The sequence below is a fragment of the Schistocerca cancellata genome, chromosome 12 (assembly GCF_023864275.1).
Source record: "Schistocerca cancellata isolate TAMUIC-IGC-003103 chromosome 12, iqSchCanc2.1, whole genome shotgun sequence".
Classification (NCBI taxonomy): domain Eukaryota; kingdom Metazoa; phylum Arthropoda; class Insecta; order Orthoptera; family Acrididae; genus Schistocerca; species Schistocerca cancellata.
This window is the reverse complement of record NC_064637.1, coordinates 73,816,270-73,834,792: the sequence shown is the minus strand read 5'-3', so window position 1 is coordinate 73,834,792 and position 18,523 is coordinate 73,816,270. Positions and strand designations below refer to the sequence as shown.

The following is an 18,523-nucleotide window of genomic DNA, read 5'->3' as shown; positions in this document are numbered from 1 at the left end:
ACATCAGAGCTGATTTGGCTGTTGTTTGATCCAAGTTTTAGTTAATTTACTCTCTCAATGAAATGTCCAAAGTCATTTATGTGTGTGTTGGTTGGAGATGGATGAGAAGACCAAGTTCACCAGTTTAGAAATCAATGTGCCAGGAATGCCTACAACTGGTCTTTGTCATCTTGAAAGATTTTTGGTGAACCATGTGGCCATGGTAATGTTGCACTTTCTCTGTATGTAAATAAAGAGGTCTTGATTAACAGATTTGTATTTTCTGTTGTCCACTGTGTTGGTTCCGTGCTTAGCTTTTGGTAGATTGTCACATCTAGTAGGTCACATATCTCTGCTGATTATCTTCTGTTTTCATTGCTGTAGTTACATTTCCCTGGTCAGCAAGCAGAAGCACTACACTGTTATCAGTGTTGCAGCTCCTGATAGGTTGTACCTCTGTTCTTTTCAGGTTGCAAGCTGGCAGGTTTGCTTTCTTCATATTTTCTTGGCTTTTTCACAAGGAAAGGTATTCACACACACACACACACACACACACACACACACACTAGACAAAACTCCATTACGGTCACTTCTAAACAAAATAAAAATAACCAACATACGGCTGTCAAGTATCGCACTGGATCATGTCATGTAAATCCCATAATATTACCAGAATGAGATTTTCACACTGCGGTGAAGCATGCATTGATATGAAACTTCCTGGTAGATCAAAACTGTATGCCAGACCAAGACTCGATATTGTGACCTTTGTCTTTCGCAGGCAAGTGAAGCTGTGAGGGTGGGTAGTGAGTCATGGTTGGGTAGCTCAGTCAGTAGTGTACATGCTTGTGAAAGGCAAAGGTTCTGAGTCCAGCACACAGTTTTAATCTCCCAGGAAGTTCCCACATATTGGTTCGAATTAACTGATTGACATCATCAGTTGGTTGTTGCTGGTTACTGTGTGAGATGTGTTTCCTTACCAGCAGTAACCAACTGATGTGTGAGCAGTTGCTTTCTAAAATATTGTAAAATTTAAACAATGTGATCCAGCAGCAGACTTGACAGTGATATTTTGATCATTTCACTTTTGGCTGGAAATAACTGCAGTTACATTTTGTCTAATTAAATGGACATGTTTCCTTTAGTGCTTGTGTGTATGCAGTCATATGGTACACAACAACACCTATAGTCTGATTAAAATTATTTAACAGTTGACACTTAATGCATTGTAGATTATCTCTCCCAGTCATAGCACTCCACATCATGCCTGAACTGTTTGCCACTGCCTAACTGCCATAACAATTAGTTCACTTCCAATTTCTTGTTTGGCTTTCTTTCTTGAAGTGTCTGCATCCTGAAACCTGGGTCTGGCTAACCAAACAGCACTAACCGAACACTACTGGATACTTCCGCACGAAACGTGATTCAGTGTCATTTATGCAGTTAGTATAATTACAGGTATTCGTTTACATTTGATACACTTTGCACAACATTGCATGGAGCTGAATTCCTAAGCGCTGTCAATTAATCCCTGTTACTGGGACAGCAGAGTCATAAATACAACAGCATTTTGCAGTGTAATGGTATAGCATAGTGGTTAGTATATAAACCTGACACTTAGAAGATTAAAGGTTTGAATATTGGCAAATGCAACTTTTTTTTTTTTTTTCTAAACCTAATCACAAGATTTCGGTTATCAGTTTTATTCAGTTAACTAGTTTAAACATAACTCTTATTTCTCATTCTTTGCTGGGTTATTTTCATGATTGTATTACCTTTATTTGCTCTTATTTTTCTTACTATCATTCTTTTTTCATTTGGAATCTGCCTGTGTTGCCTACAATCTGCAACCAAATGCCAACCAGGACTTCTTATTGGTTGATAATGAACACATCCCATAAAGCCAGTGTGAGGAGAGTCTCAGGTACCAATGATAGGGAGAAATTGCAGTTTGCGTTTACTGCTAAAACTGAAATTCTGCTTGGGAAGATGGCTATGCAAACAAACATATTACGACATTTTTCTGTCTTGAAGTTACTCATAGAGGTTAGCCTTAAACGACATAACAAAGTGATCATGATTTTAGTTCTGCCACAGAATGTTGGTTGCAGTTTTCTCATAAAGATTGCACATCACGAAGCTGTGGTTAGGTTAGGACACCTAAGTTTAAATTCAGGGCTACAAAACCCGTAGCCTGCCACAGTTCAGTCATTCTTCAGTTAAAATCATCTGTCAGCAGAGCATCTTGCATTTCTGTCATACCTCATGGTGACCACTTCCAACATTTCTCCATGTTACACATTAACAGCATTTGTTAAGTGATGCACTGTGCCATGTGCTGTCTGTAACTGAGCAGTAGAAGGCAGTGGATGTGGCAACACTGTAATGGCAAGTGATAGACATCAAGCATCAAGTAATTTTAATCGCACTATAAAGGGGGTTCCACCATTCAGCCACACCACTGTGATCATCTGACAGTTAAACACCTAGGGCCAAGTCTCAAGCGATATTTCATATTTAGAGCTAGACCAAAAGCATTCAATTTTCCAGTGCTGATTCAACATCTTTAGATTAGGTAATTCTTTGTTAATGCATTAGGGTAGCTTAGCTTGTAGGACTCTGACTCCAGTGCAATGCATCCTCACCCCTCGAAGCTGAGCACTCTGTACAAATTCTTTTAATGAATGATTATTTCTTGTTTCATATTGCACAGACCATATTACTTGTTTCAGAGATAATACCCTGTGAGCAAAGTAGTTGCAAGTGTGCAAGCAATGGTCATTAGGTGGTAGGGAGTGCACTTCATACTATTTTGGAAGTTGGACACTAGACTCGCCTTACACCCTTACTGTTTCCAAAGCATGTAATCACCATTTCTTCTCTTGACATTTTCAACTGCACTCCTCTTCCATTTACACAGTGAACTCCAGTTTCCTTGTTTTGCTCTTTCTCATACCCTCCATTCATTCACTGCTTCTCACATTCTCAGCCCCCCACCCACCAGAAAATTATCTGATCTTTTAAAGTGTGCCTCTGCATTACAGTTCACAAAAATTTAAGTAATTGCCTACACTGATTCAAAGCTCTGTTCCTGGTTTTAGTACAAATTCAATAAATGATGGCTGGTCACCTAAACAGCCCACAGTTAACTGTACTTACAAAACTGGTTGCTCGGTACTCAAGGAATGTGGCTAAGCCTTCCTTGAGCCATGTCTCTGAAAACCAAATCGGTGTGACTAGGTTGCCAAACCACTGGTGACTGAACTCGTGAACAATGTGTATGGCCGCTCTCTGCAAGTTATCACTTGTTGTTTCCGGCCCAACAAGTATCCGGTCATCCCTGTTGACAATACAAAACATATTGGTCTTTTTTTTTCATCTGTATCTATAATCAGCAAATCACAATAAAGTGCATGGGAGATATAAAGTCATTGTTTCATATATTACAGTTTCTTCCCTCTTCTGTCAAGAATGGTGTGTGGGAATAATGATTACTTCTATGCCTCTGGGTGAGCTGTTATATGCCTAATTTTACCTGCACAATTTTTCCTGGATAAATACACTCTGTGCTGTAGTTTATTCTTAGCATACAGCATAGAACACATCTCATGATTACTTATTATAGCCAGTTTCAATCATTGTCCACCATCATTGTATTAGCATACAGAAATAGAACACTAAATATATCAAACATACACCATAACATAACAATAGTATGAAAAGGATGGTTGCTACTCACCACATACTGAAAATGCTGAGTAGCAGATAGGCACAACAAAAATACTGTCAGAAAGTGAACTTTCAGTCAACAAGGCGTCTACCAGAGATAGACAATGTACACACACACACACACACTCACGCAAACACAACTCGCACGCACACATGAGCACAGTCTCTCGTTGCTGGGACCAGACTGTGAGCAGCAGTGCATGGTGGAAGAGGCAATTGAGTGATGGGGTACTGAGGAGACTGGGGCAGGGAATCGGGAGGGATAGCAGGGTAGGGGTGGGCGACGGTAAAGTGCTGCTTGTGGGAGTCTGCAGGGATGAGTCGGAGAGAGGGTATGGCAGAAAGGTGCAGTCAGGAGGTTTATGGAGGATGCATGGGGAGGGGGGGAGGGGGAGGTAGCAGAAAAGGAGAGAAGTAAAAAGACTGTGGGTGCGTTGGTGGAATAGGAGGCTGTGTAGTGCTGGAATGGGAACAGAAAAGGGACCAGATGAGTAAGGACAATGACTAACCAAATATGGGGTACAGCTACAGGCACCTGCGTGGCACCATCCTATGTCAAACTATTCAAGGGCTAACAAGAGGAATCCTTCCTAAACACCCAGAATCCCAAACCCTTCTCCTGTTTTGGGTTCTTTGATGACATCTACATGATCTAGATCGAGGGTGAGCACTCCCTATCCACATTCCTCCAGAATCTCAACACCATCTCCCCCATTGGCTTCACCTGGTCTTACTCTGTCCATCAAGCCACCTTCCTCGATATTGACCTACACCTCAAAGATGGCTACATCAGTACCTCTATCCATATCAAACCTACCGACCACCAGCAATACTTCCACTTTGATAGCAGCCATCCATTCCATACCACGAAGCTCCTTTCATAGATACTACCCACCTGTGGCTGTCACTCCTGTAGTGATTAGTGACCCCTCTCAAAATATACAGAGGGTCTAACTGAGGCCTTTAAAGATTGTAATTACCCTTTCAAACTTGTACAAAAATAGGTCTCCCTTGCCTTATCTTTCCAGTCACCTAACACCTCCCAAAGTCTCACTGTCTGGACATAGAGGAGCACTCTCCTCATGGCTCAATACCACCTGGGACTGGAGCAACTGAATTGGGTTCTTGACCAGAGTTTCCCTATCTCTCATTGTTCCCTGAAATGAGAAATGTCCTACCCACTATCCTTTCCACCCCTCCCACAGTGGTAATCCGCTGCCCACCAAACCTATACAGTATTCTCATCCATCCCTAAACAACCCCTGCTCCCAACTCCTTGCCTCATGGCTCATATCCCCGTAAGAGAGCTAGATGCAAGCCCTATCCCAAACATCCTCCTACCACCACCTACACCAGTCCAGTCACAAGAGTCACCTATCCCATCAAATGAAGGCCATGAACCCAGTCATGTGATCTACAAGCTAAGCTGCAACCACTGTGGTGCATTCCATGTGTGCATGACAACCAAAAAGTTGTCTGTCTTCATGAATGGCCACCGACAATGTGCAGCCGAGAAACAGCTTGATCACCCCGTTGCTAAGCACGCCATCCAACATGACATTCTTCATTTCAGTGACAGCTTCACAGCTTGTGCCATCCGAATCCTTCCCACCAATACCGGCTTTTCTGAATTGCACAGGTGGGAACTCTCACTGCAATATGTACTATGTACATGAACCCTCCTGGCTTCAAACTTCGTTAGTCATTGTCCTTAGCCATCCAGCCCCTTCCTTGTTCCCGTTCCAGCACCACACAGCCATCTATTCCACCAATGTGCCCATAGGCATTTTACATCTCTCCTTTTTGACTACCCCCCCCCCCCCCACACACACACACAACCTCTATCAACCTCCCAATGGCACCTACCTGCCCTATCATCATAGTTTCTGCCTTGGAAGATGGTTGCTGAAGTTTTAACAAAATAGATACTGCCAGAGTCATGATCAGTGGACTCCACATAGATATGGTGGCTGATGCACAGGTGAGCAATTTTCATCCAAAGCACTGGGTGAGTTCATTAGTTTGTTCAGAAGGGGAGGCCGACATCGTTTGCCCACTTTTGGCCAGTAGGCAACATGCTGCAATGACGCAATCAAGGTGCACAGACTACAATTTTTCTCAAACACTTTTACAAAAACTATTCAGTAAAAAAGTTTTATTTTTGCATTACTTATAGATTTATATGTCAGCTTCAAGATGATGTGTCCATCATTTCATTAATAGTCATTGTTATCATGATTTTTATATTTAAGTAAGACACTGTGCAAAATTCAAAAAAGTTTGGAATGAAATCGGGACAGCTATGATTTTGTGTTTGGTGCTTATTACATAACATGTTGCATTTGGAATTTTAGCTAATGTATTGAATTTTTCTTTACACTTGGGTGGACATCTCTATTTGTCATCAGTCTTGAGAAAATTGATCTGATGTAGCACACTCATTTGAGATCGCACATGCCAGCGATGAAGACAGAATGAAATATCCAAATGGTTTGACATATCAAACTGAGATTTTGATAAATGATAGTGTGCAAAGAGGAGAGTATTTTTCCATGTGGTTATTATACAAAACTTCGCTATCTACTACTATATTCCACTAACTACAGACTTCTTTGATGAAAGAATGTAATTTTATGGGCCATCAATACTTGGTGAAATGAGAAATGCTGTGGTTTTTGGAATGCCACAAGTGAAGCCATTATGCATTTATTTTTGTACCAGGGATGTGCTTTTTCCTAAGTTATTGAACTTACTTTTCCTGATTTCCTTACTTAATAAACTTAATAAACCACTGCTTCAGAATTCTCTCACAGTTGTGGTTGCACAACATGTTAGTGAGGTGACACTGTGTAAACTCCGCTGTGTTTTGGCGAAATAAGCAAATTTTAAAATGGCAACAAGAGAAATGTTTAGGCTTTATTCAAAATTTGCCACTTATGATGCTTCTCTGAAAGTTTCAAATGGTTGACAAACCAGCTGAAAATAAATCACTGCATTTGTTACACTTTCAGTGGAATTATTTATAGATACTAACCAAAGCAAAGGTGATAGTAGATCTTTTTGAATGGTCCCCATGCAAATACAAGTGTGGAGGGGGATCCACTTAATATATACAAAAAACTTGAACACAGGATTCAGTTTCATCACTTTTTATTTCCTCAACAGCAGCTGCCTGTAACCTCCACCACTACCATTCCCCACATGCGTGCCCTGCCGATAGCGCATCTAATGGCCACATTATTCTGCGTACACTTTACCGTGCACTGACCACTGCCAGACAGTGCCCCTGCCCATAAAACAACCCAGCAAAAGTAGCAATTTCTGTGCCACTGCTTCCATATGCCAATGACCTGGGATGCTGATCGGCCTCCAGGAAGTTTCTACTGTTTATCACACTGCTGCTCAACAACACACAGATGTTGATCACCCACACTGTTCCAGACTTTTCCGCAGTGACAGAAACGCAGCCCCTCTGTGAAGTCAGCACCGAGCAGCTGCATTTTATCCACCATACCCAGCCTTCGAGGTCGACCACCTGGGCAATGCTACTGTGTCCAGACTTTGGGAGCCATGGCCTCCGAAACCTCACTGTAAATATGTCAGCACTGCTATTGCCGTGACAGATGCAATCCGAGGACCACAGCCCGACAGTCTGGGCCCTTAACAGCCAGCATCATGGCACTGCACTCCAGGTTTTGGTTCAGAGTCAAACTCTGAGCAATGGCATGACCTGCCACAAATGAAAAGATGCTGTCCTGGCGGGGCCGCATACTGCCACTGCCCAACACAAATAGTGGTGTGCTTGCTACACTGAGTCACTACATAATCTTCCTGGAGTGCATGTGCACCACAAGCTGTAAGCTGCCACACCCCCTGTACATGTAATGTGCTGCGAATACACAGAAAGATAGATCCTTTATCATTTAGCTACAAAATAGCAGTTCAGCAACTGGAAGCAGTTAATACAATAAATTATCTGGGAGTACACATTAGGAGTTATTTAAAATGGAATGATCATATAACGTTGATCGTCGGCAAAGCAGATGCCAGACAGATTCATTGTAAGAATCCTAAGGAAATGCAATCCGAAAACAAAGGAAGTAGGTTACAGTACGCTTGTTCGCCCACTGCTTGAATACTGCTCAGCAGTGTGGGATCCGTACCAGATAGGGTTGATAGAAGAGATAGAGAAGATCCAACGGAGAGCAGCGCGCTTCGTTACAGGATCATTTAGTAATCGCGAAAGCGTTACGGAGATGATAGATAAACTCCAGTGGAAGACTCTGCAGGAGAGACGCTCAGTAGCTTGGTACGGGCTTTTGTTGAAGTTTCGAGAACATACCTTCACCGAGCAGTCAAGCAGTATATTGCTCCCTCCTACGTATATCTCGCGAAGAGACCATGAGGATAAAATCAGAGAGATTAGAGCCCACACAGAGGCATACCTACAATCCTTCTTTCCAAGAACAATATGAGACTGGAATAGAAGGGAGAACCAATAGAGGTACTCAAGGTACCCTCCGCCACACACCGTCAGGTGGCTTGCGGAGTATGGATGTAGATGTAGATGTAGATGTAGATCTACCTAGGTGATGATGCACCTCAGTGACTGTCCACGCTGAATGAATAAAGAACTGTTTATAGACTTCATTTGTTTCTCTACAGGCGCACACAACATCACTCCTGTCTCCCGAGCCATCTACGAACCCACAATGTGCAGGTGGGAGAGCCGTCACATTCTGAGCACCAGAAGGACGAGCCTTTGACCCCTCCACAGAGGTCAGTGCACCCCTGACCTGCTAGATTTTGGTACCTGATGAGATACATCTTGTTGCATCACTCCATTTTGGTGTCAGGAGTGGGGCAGTTTGGAGACAGAGACAGAAACAATGATGCACTTCAATCTGATGACAGAAGATTGAAAGTGGAAATTCAACCGGGATAGCAACATACGAGGTGAAATCTAAAATTTTCGGGACTGGTGCTGCCATCTGGAAAGTAGGAGTAACAGATCTTTGCACTGCTAGATGGCGAGTGCTGCATATTTGATGAGTCAGTGTGCGGAGTGGCATTCAGATGGGAGGACGTGTTGCGTGTCCACAGTGATTTCCGTAATATTCTGTGTTTGGTGTGTGGCAATTTTACGATGGATCCAGGAACAGAACAGTGCGTATGTATCAAATTCTGTGCAAATCTCAGGAAAATGGCTATGGAGACCCTTGCAATGTTTCAACAAGTGTTTTGGGGACAGAACATGAGAGCAACAATCGTCCCAGTGGAAGAGCCCAGGCTCTCCAAGACCAAAGAAAGTGAGACGGTTGAAGAGCAAAATGAAGAGCATGATCATCATTTTCTTTGATACCAAGGGAATTGTGCACGAGGAATTGGTTTGAAGCTGGCACAGTACTTACAGTAGAATATCTCTGACAGCCATACCTCCATCCTTGCTACCCTCCCTGTTTTCCTTTCCCTGTTGCTTCATAATCTGGGTTGTGAGTAACTGAATCCACTTTCCCTTCTTCCCTTTCTTTCCTCTCTCCCCTCCCTGATGAAGGAACATTTGTTCCGAAAGCTAGGAACGTAAATTTTTGGTTCTGGTATTTTTTTTTTTGTGTGTGTGTGTATCTATCGGCTGTACTGAGCTGATGTAAGTACTGGCCAGCCCCTCTATCTCTTTGTTAGTACTGGCCACGGTTCTCACAGTTTTCCAGTCATCTGAAGTCCAACTGATATGGTTACAAGCCCAGGAGAGGTGCTGCAGGCAATGTCTTGTTGTTAGTAAATGCGCTCATGTCGGTCATCTGCTACCACAGCCCATTAATGTCAAACTTTGTCGCACTGTCCTAACGGATATGTTTGTCATAAATCTCACATTGATTTCTGTGGTTATTTTGCACAGTGTTGCTTGTCTGTTAGCACTGACAACTCTACACAAATGTCACTGCTCTTGGTCGATAAGTGAAGGGCATCGCCCACTGCATTGTCCTTGGTGATGTCTGATAATGGTATTCTTGGCACACTCTTGCCTGTGAATCTTGGAATACTGAATACTTCAATGATTTCTGAAACGGAATGTCCCATACGTATAGATCCAACTACCATTCCGCATTCAAAGTCTGTTAATTACCATCATGAGGCCATAATCAAGTTGGCAACCTTTTCACAACAATAATTTAAATACAGGGTTATTACAAATGATTGAAGCTAATTCACAGCTCTACAATAACTTTATTCCAGAATGAGATTTTCACTCTGCAGCGGAGTGTGCGCTGATATGAAACTTCCTGGCAGATTAAAACTGTGTGCCCGACCGAGACTCAAACTTGGGACCTTTGCCTTTCGCGGGCAAGTGCTCTACCAGCACCAGAAGAGCTTCTGTAAAGTTTGGAAGGTGGGAGACGAGATACTGGCAGAAGTAAAGCTGTGAGACCGGGCGTGAGTCGTGCTTCGGTAGCTCAGTTGGTAGAGCACTTGCCCGCGAAAGGCAAAGGTCCCGAGTTCGAGTCTCGGTCGGGCACACAGTTTTAATCTGCCAGGAAGTTTCATATCAGCGCACACTCCGCTGCAGAGTGAAAATCTCATTCTGGAAACATCCCCCAGGCTGTGGCTAAGCCATGTCTCCGCAATATCCTTTCTTTCAGGAGTGCTAGTTCTGCAATGTTCGCAGAAGAGCTTCTGTAAAGTTTGAAAGGTGGGAGACGAGATACTGGCAGAAGTAAAGCTGTGAGACCGGGCGTGAGTCGTGCTTCGGTAGCTCAGTTGGTAGAGCAGTTGCCCGCGAAAGGCAAAGGTCCCGAGTTCGAGTCTCGGTCGGGCACACAGTTTTAATCTGCCAGGAAGTTTCATATCAGCGCACACTCCGCTGCAGAGTGAAAATCTCATTCTGGAAACATCCCCCAGGCTGTGGCTAAGCCATGTCTCCGCAATATCCTTTCTTTCAGGAGTGCTAGTTCTGCAAGGTTCGCAGAAGAGCTTCTGTAAAGTTTGGAAGGTGGGAGACGAGATACTGGCAGAAGTAAAGCTGTGAGACCGGGCGTGAGTCGTGCTTCGGTAGCTCAGTTGGTAGAGCACTTGCCCGCGAAAGGCAAAGGTCCCGAGTTCGAGTCTCGGTCGGGCACACAGTTTTAATCTGCCAGGAAGTTTCATATCAGCGCACACTCCGCTGCAGAGTGAAAATCTCATTCTGGAAACATCCCCCAGGCTGTGGCTAAGCCATGTCTCCGCAATATCCTTTCTTTCAGGAGTGCTAGTTCTGCAAGGTTTGCAGAAGAGCTTCTGTAAAGTTTGGAAGGTGGGAGACGAGATACTGGCAGAAGTAAAGCTGTGAGACCGGGCATGAGTCGTGCTTCGGTAGCTCAGTTGGTAGAGCAGTTGCCCGCGAAAGGCAAAGGTCCCGAGTTCGAGTCTCGGTCGGGCACACAGTTTTAATCTGCCAGGAAGTTTCATATCAGCGCACACTCCGCTGCAGAGTGAAAATCTCATTCTGGAAACATCCCCCAGGCTGTGGCTAAGCCATGTCTCCGCAATATCCTTTCTTTCAGGAGTGCTAGTTCTGCAAGTTTCGCAGAAGAGCTTCTGTAAAATTTGGAAGGTGGGAGACGAGATACTGGCTGAAGTAAAGCTGTGAGACCAGGCGTGAGTCGTGCTTCGGTAGCTCAGTTGGTAGAGCACTTGCCCGCGAAAGGCAAAGGTCTCGAGTTCGAGTCTCGGTCGGACACACAGTTTTAATCTGCCAGGAAGTTTCAATAACTTTATTATTTGAGATATTTTCACAATGCTTTGCACACAAATACAAAAACTCAAAGAGTTTTTTAGGCATTCACAAATGTTCGATATGTGCCCCTTTAGTGATTTGGCAGACATCAAGCCGATAATCAAGTTCCTCCCACACTTGGCGCAGCATGTCCCCATCAGTGAGTTCGAAAGCATCGTTGATGCGAGCTCGCAGTTCTGGCACGTTTCTTGGTAGAGGAGGTTTAAACACTGAATCTTTCACATAACCCCACAGAAAGAAATCGCATGGGGTTAAGTCGGGAGAGTATGGAGGCCATGACATGAATTGCTGATCATGATCTCCACCACGACCGATCCATCGGTTTTCCAATCTCCTGTTTAAGAAATGCCGAACATCATGATGGAAGTGCAGTTGAGCACCATCCTGTTGAAAGATGAAGTCGGCGCTGTCGGTCTCCAGTTGTAGCATGAGCCAATTTTCCACGGGCTACGCGTGAAACTTGCCCGCACGCGTTCAACCGTTTCTTTGCTCACTGCAGTCCGACCTGTTGATTTCCCCTTACAGAGGCATCCAGAAGCTTTAAACTGCACATACCATCGCCGAATGGAGTTAGCAATTGGTGGATCTTTGTTGAACTTCGTCGTGAAGTGTTGTTGCACTGTTATGACTGACTGAAGTGAGTGCATTTCAAGCACAACATACGCTTTCTTGGCTCCTGTCGCCATTTTGTCTCACTGTGCTCTCGAGCACTCTGGCGGCAGAAACCTGAAGTGCGGCTTCAGCCGAACAAAACTTTATGAGTTTTTCTACATATCTGTAGTGTGTCGTGACCATATGTCAATGAATGGAGCTACAGTGAATTTATGAAATCGCTTCAATCATTTGTAATAGCCCTGTACAAGTGACAGCTCCGTCAATGCATTGCAATTTTATATCTTGTGTACGTGATACTGCCACGATCTCTATGTGTACATATCACTATCCCATGACTTAACACCTCAGTGTATTTTCAATAATAAGAGATAGTTTAGAAAGCAGACAATTATTTTAGATACTATGCCAGTCATGGTGGTGAAGCATTATAAGATCATTTGCACAACCATTCAAAGAAAAAAGCAGCAAGCAGCCTAAATTTACACGTTTCTGTTAAAAAGATATCAGATTTTTTTCTGGAATCAATCCACTGCCACTGACCTGATACATGTTTTGCTACGAAGAACTTACCAGTAGTTAACAGCACCCCAATTTTCCATGCCACCATATGAGAAGTCAGGAACAGCAGTGAAGTCCAGCTTTGGCAGAGGATATGGTGTTTGAAAGTAGTCTTCATAGAATTTTAATACTACTGGAGCTATAGTGAGCACATATTTCGCTCGGTCTCTGCAACATGAAGTACAAACTCATTTTATCATTCAGAAACCTATGATGAAAACTTAATACATAAAAATATAAAGTGCACTGAATCAGCTATGAATTCTGATCATATTATCAACATAGAAATTAGGCCAATTTAATGTGAGAGTGAAAGGGAAACGAAAGTTTCAATTGATCAATGTCTGATAAAGGACAGATTGTGTCTGCATTGAGAGACGGTAAACTGCTCTCACGAACAACTTCATTCTTGAACAAATTTTGATACTGCATTGGAATTTGGATGGTAGGATGTGAGGTACTGGTGGCAATAAAGCTGTGAGGGTGGATTGTGAGTTGTGCTCAGATAACTCAATCAGGTAAGCACTTGCCTGAGAAAGGCAAAGCTCCCAGGTTGGAGTCCCGGACCAGCACATGGTTTTAATCTCCCAAGAAGTTTCAGTTTCATTCTTGTTTGGCAGATGTCACCACTAAGGTGTACTGACAATGAGATTTGTGTTGATGTCCATGCAAAGAGCTGATTAAGCATCAATTAAACTATAGAGGAAAGCAAAATATTAACATGCAAAGCAAGCAGCAGGTTTGATGACTGAAATGTGCAAACTACTTAACTGCCAACATTACGTGTATCATTCTGATAATATATCCATATTGAAGAAGCACCACACACTCGCACACAAGAACAATTCCAGATCATCACCATCCCATCTGGGCACACAGTGTATCATATAATCAAAATGTCTGAAATTAGCATGTGGGCAACAGTACTCTGCAGTCTGTGAACTACAGAAAGCTCTGACTTAAAGGAGAGTCACTGATATGCAAAATGCAGGTCTTGGAAGTGATACAGATGATCCTGTTTATTCATTCATTAACACTTTGTGATTCGTAATTCCAGTCATGAAGCAGAGTCTTAGGAATGTGAAATGACCTAAACTAGGAGGTGTGATCAAAAGGAAAGATGATTAATAGTTTTAATGTGCATCCAAACCACGTGCCATTTCTGGTGAATCTTCAAATCACTGAGAGGTGAAATCTAGGTTAAAGATAGGCAGAAAAAATTCCATCATCAAACCGGTATTCAATCCCATGACCTTTTGGTTTCTAGGTACGTGCTTTACTAATAGACAACCAGACCCAATATCATAATAATGATGATGATGATAATGACACACACACACACACACACACACACACACACACACACACACACTCTACTCAGGCACTGTTTTTATGTAACATTTCTTCTAAGCATTTCCATTTTTTGACACAGAACACTATTAGCTACCTACATACTGGTAAATTCACAATTTGTTTAGTACACTGAGGTGACAACAGTCATAGGAATTCTCCTAATATTGTGTCAGACTGTAGTGATTCGAGAATTTCTGTGTAAATTCTAGAACCATTCAGCCTTCTACCATCTTGAATACATGATATTCTGGATATGAGTGTGGTTACATCTTTCTGAGTGCAGGTTTAAAATCAGTCATGGGAAGAAAGTAGACGTGGTGGTCGGACGGCACTGACAAATACCTGCCGGGAAATCCGTAGATGTTTTAACGAGTGTGTAAGGAAGAACCATGGAGTTTATATGCAGCTCTGTGCTTATTGTGTCACTGACTATTGGTATTAAAACAAGAACAGTTGAAAAATTACTCTTGTAGACGCTTGATTCAACCTTGTTAGAGGCAAGACTCATTTTATGATTCATGTTAAGAAAGGTCATGGTATCGAAGCCAACTTTCTTTTAACTGTAACTCAATTTGTTTCTAATGTCCAACTGTACAAGAGACTTGCAGGAAGTTACATATTCATGTGGAAAGTGACATTTTTATTGTGTATGGAGGTCAAATACATCGTTAGTTGACGAAAAGTAAAGTTTATGTGTCTACTTATTTCATAAGTAGAAAGAGCCTAAAAATTCCTGTACCTAGCGTTATTTGACAGAGAAGAAGCCAAGAGGGTTTCCAGCACCCAGCTATTCAGTAAAGAAGAGTAGCTGCAATTTCCAAGTAAGTCACGGCGTAAAGAAGTGTAAGGTGATTTGGGGGAATAAGCCGATATAACCCAGATCCACACTCACACTTTAAGTTGTCAGAATGTTAGAAGAGCTCCTTTTGCCCAGCATAGTGCAGCAACATGACATGGCACACACTCTCCATATTGTTGGAAGTCCCGTGAAAAATATTGAGTCAAGCTGTCCCTAACTGCATAAGTGTCACTGCTGCAGGATTTTGTGCATAAACCGACCTCTTGATTATATCCCATAAAGGTTTGATGGGATTCATGTCAAGTAATCTGAGTGGCCAAATCATTCACTCAAACTGTCCAGAATGTCCTCAGCTAATCGCAAACAATTGTATCCCGGTGACATGGATGGCAAATTGTGAACCATAAAAATTCAATTGTTGTTTAGGAACATGAAGTCCACGACTGGCTGCAAATGGTCTCCAGGTAGCCAAACATATCCCTCTCCAGTCATTGATATATTCAGTTGGACCTGAGGACAGTCCATTTCATGTAAACACAGACCACACCATTATGAAGTCACAACCAGCTTACACAGTTCCTTGTTGACAACTCTGGTACATGGCTTCGTCAGGTCTGTTCCACACCCAAACTCTTCTATCAGCTCTTACCAACTGAGATCTGATCTTGTCTGACCAGTCCATGGTTTTCCAGTCATCTAGAGTTCAACTGATATGGTCACAAGCCCAGGAGATGCTCTACAGGCAATGTCATGCTGTTAAGAAAGTTACTTGTGTCAGATGTCTGCTGCCATAGCTACTTAATGCCAAATTTTGCCATACTGTATTAATGGATACGTTTGTTGTCCATACCACACAGATTTCTGCAGTTATTTCATGCAGTGTTGCTTGTCTTTTAGCACTGACAACTCTGCAAACGCCACTTCTCTCAGTTGTTACGTGACAATGGTCGACCACTGCATAGTCTGTCGTGAGAGGTAATGCCTGAAATTTAGTACTCTCAGTACACAATTGACACTGTGGACACAGAATATTAAATTACCTAATGATATATCTAAAAACAAAGATGATGAGACTTACCAAACAAAACTGCTGGCAGGTCGATAGACACACAAACAAACACAAACATACACACAAAATTCAAGCTTTCGCAACAAACGGTTGCTTCATCAGGAAAGAGGGAAGGAGAGGGAAAGACAAAAGGATGTGGGTTTTAAGGGAGAGGATAAGGAGTCATTCCAATCCCGGGAGCGGAAAGACTTACCTTAGGGGGACAGGTATACACTTGCGCGAGCGCGCGCGCACACACACACACACACACACACACACACACACACACACACACACACAAGCATTTGCTTTTACAAATGTCTGCTTGTGTCTGTGTGTGTGCGCGGATGGATATGTGTGTGTGCGCGCGAGTGTATACCTGTCCTTTTTTCCCCCAAGGTAAGTCTTTTCGCTCCCGGGATTGGAATGACTCCTTACCCTCTCACATAAAACCCACATCCTTTCGTCTTTCCCTCTCCTTCCCTCTTTGCTGATGAAGCAACCATTTGTTGCGAAAGCTTGAATTTTGTGTGTATGTTTGTGTTTGCTTGTGTGTCTATCGACCTGCCAGCACTTTTGTTTGGCAAGTCTCATCATCTTTGTTTTTAGATATATTTTTCCCACGTGGAATGTTTCCCTCTATTATATTCAAATTACCTAATGATTTACATACTGGAATGTCTCATGCATCTAGCTCCAACTACGTTCTGCATTCAAACCCTGTTAATTGCAATAATCATGTTGGAAGCCTTTCCACATAAATCACCTGAGTACAAGTGATATGTCTGTGTACCATCAGAGTCCTATCTGTACTTTAATTAAAATCTTGAGGAAGAACATCTGTTATGGTGATAAAAATTATAAATTACTTTTGGGCAAGATGAGCACTCTGGTTGGGCATCAATCCTTCCCAAAAAAAATGTAAGACACGTTACATATTGCTTCCTTTACAGAAATTGACCGGTTCACTCATTCAGGTGAAAATAATTATTGAATAGGACAAGGAAATAGTCATTCCTGGAAACCAGTGCCATGTTATACTGCTGTTGTATTGCTTTTGTATCATCCATTTAGGGTTCTGTAGAAGTGTAGGAATGTGCAAGGGCAATAGTGGCTCTACAACGTTTCTTAGAAGGTAGATTGGAGAAAGCAAAGCTATGTTTACAGCATTCATAGATTTAGAGAAAGTTTTTGAGAATGTTAATTGTACTACACTCTCTGAAATTCTGTAGGTAGCAGGTTAAAATATAGGCAGCAAAAGGTTATTCATAACTTGGTCAGAAGTCAAACTGCAGTTACAAAAGTTCACAATTGAGAGAAGCCAGGTCATAGCCTATCCAGTCATGTTGCTCATTACGTACATCAGCTGTGAAGAAAATGAAGGAGAAATTTGGAAAGGAAGCAGAAATTTGGAAGGGAAATAAAGTTCAGAGAGGAGAAATAAGAACTATGAGGTTTGGGGTTTAGTGATGACACTGTAATTCTATCAGGGGAAAAAAAAACCACACACACAGAGCTCTTTGGGTGCCTGTTTGGCCGAAAGCTTTGTGTGACAGTCTTCTGTTGTGCTTATCTGCTACTCAGCATCTCCACAATAAGGTGAGTAGCAACTACCCTATTCATCCTGAATTTTCCATGGTTCAAATAAAATCAGAGTATGGCAAGGGAATTAGACTAGGAAATGAGATACTGCAAGTTGCAGATGAGTATTGCTATATGGGCAGCAAAACAACTAATAATGGCCAAACTAGAGAGGATGTACATGTCAAATTGGTAATAAGAAAAACATTTCTGAAAAAAAGAAATTTGATAACATCAAATTTAAATATTAGGAATTCTTTCCTGAAGGTATTTGTCAGAAGTGTAGCCTTGCATGGAAGTGAAACGTGTACAATAGACAGCAGCTTTTCAAATGTGGTGCTACAGAAGAATGTTGAATGTTAGTTGGACAACTTAGTAGCTAATGAGCAGGTACTGAAATGAATTGGAGAGAAAAGAAATTTATAACATAGCCTGAAATGACAGGACACATCCTGAGGCATCATCAAGGGATCACCAGTTTGTGGGGACAGGAAAATTTCGTGAAAATAATAATGCAAAACATGGGGCAAAATCAGCAGATTTTAGTGAAATAACATGAAATCACCTTTTTTTATGAATCATCATGATATCTGTCATTTTCCTGTACAAATAAATGTTCTTAAGCAGAGGACAACAATTTACAAGTATTCCTAACTGATAGGTATTGAAGGTTGAAATTGCATTTTGCCTTCTTTTTGCCTCAAAGCTGACATTCATGCGTACTCTTAAAATGATAGTTCATTTCCCATGTTATGCACTGTGATGTGACATCAAAAACAGCACCGAAATTGGCAAAAAATAACAGAAATTGGCTAAAAAGTAACACTGCAGTTGGCACAAAATAACACTGCAATTAGCTTAAAATAGCTCCAGAATGGAAAAAAATAAACCACGAAATTGGAAAAATATCACCAACGTTGGAAAAAATACTATAAAAACTAGAAAAAGCACAAAAACACCAAAAGATAAAATCTAAATAGGCAAAAATAGTGAAACTGGTAGCTAAACAGCAGTGAATTTGGCAAGAAATAGCACTAAAACACACGGCTAGTAGCTCTAACATTGTATTTTGCTTTGCATAAGTACT

The 18,523-nt window shown here is 42.1% G+C and overlaps 1 protein-coding gene and 2 non-coding genes across 3 annotated transcripts in view; 2 read left to right on the top strand and 1 right to left on the bottom strand.

Moving 5' to 3' along the window:
• LOC126109466 (aminopeptidase Ey-like) overlaps positions 1-18,523 on the bottom strand; it is a 261,112-nt gene that overhangs the window by 123,031 nt on the left and 119,558 nt on the right. The window contains exons 9-10 of the mRNA XM_049914495.1: positions 12,668-12,823; positions 3,139-3,319 (exon numbers count right to left, since the gene is read on the bottom strand). Coding sequence (XP_049770452.1) covers positions 3,139-3,319; positions 12,668-12,823 — 337 coding nt within the window. The remainder of the gene's footprint in view (positions 1-3,138; positions 3,320-12,667; positions 12,824-18,523) is intronic.
• On the top strand, positions 10,452-10,526 carry Trnas-cga (transfer RNA serine (anticodon CGA)). Its single transcript has one exon. It is a non-coding gene; the product is annotated as a tRNA-Ser (tRNA).
• Positions 11,052-11,126, top strand: Trnas-cga (transfer RNA serine (anticodon CGA)). The gene has a single exon. It is a non-coding gene; the product is annotated as a tRNA-Ser (tRNA).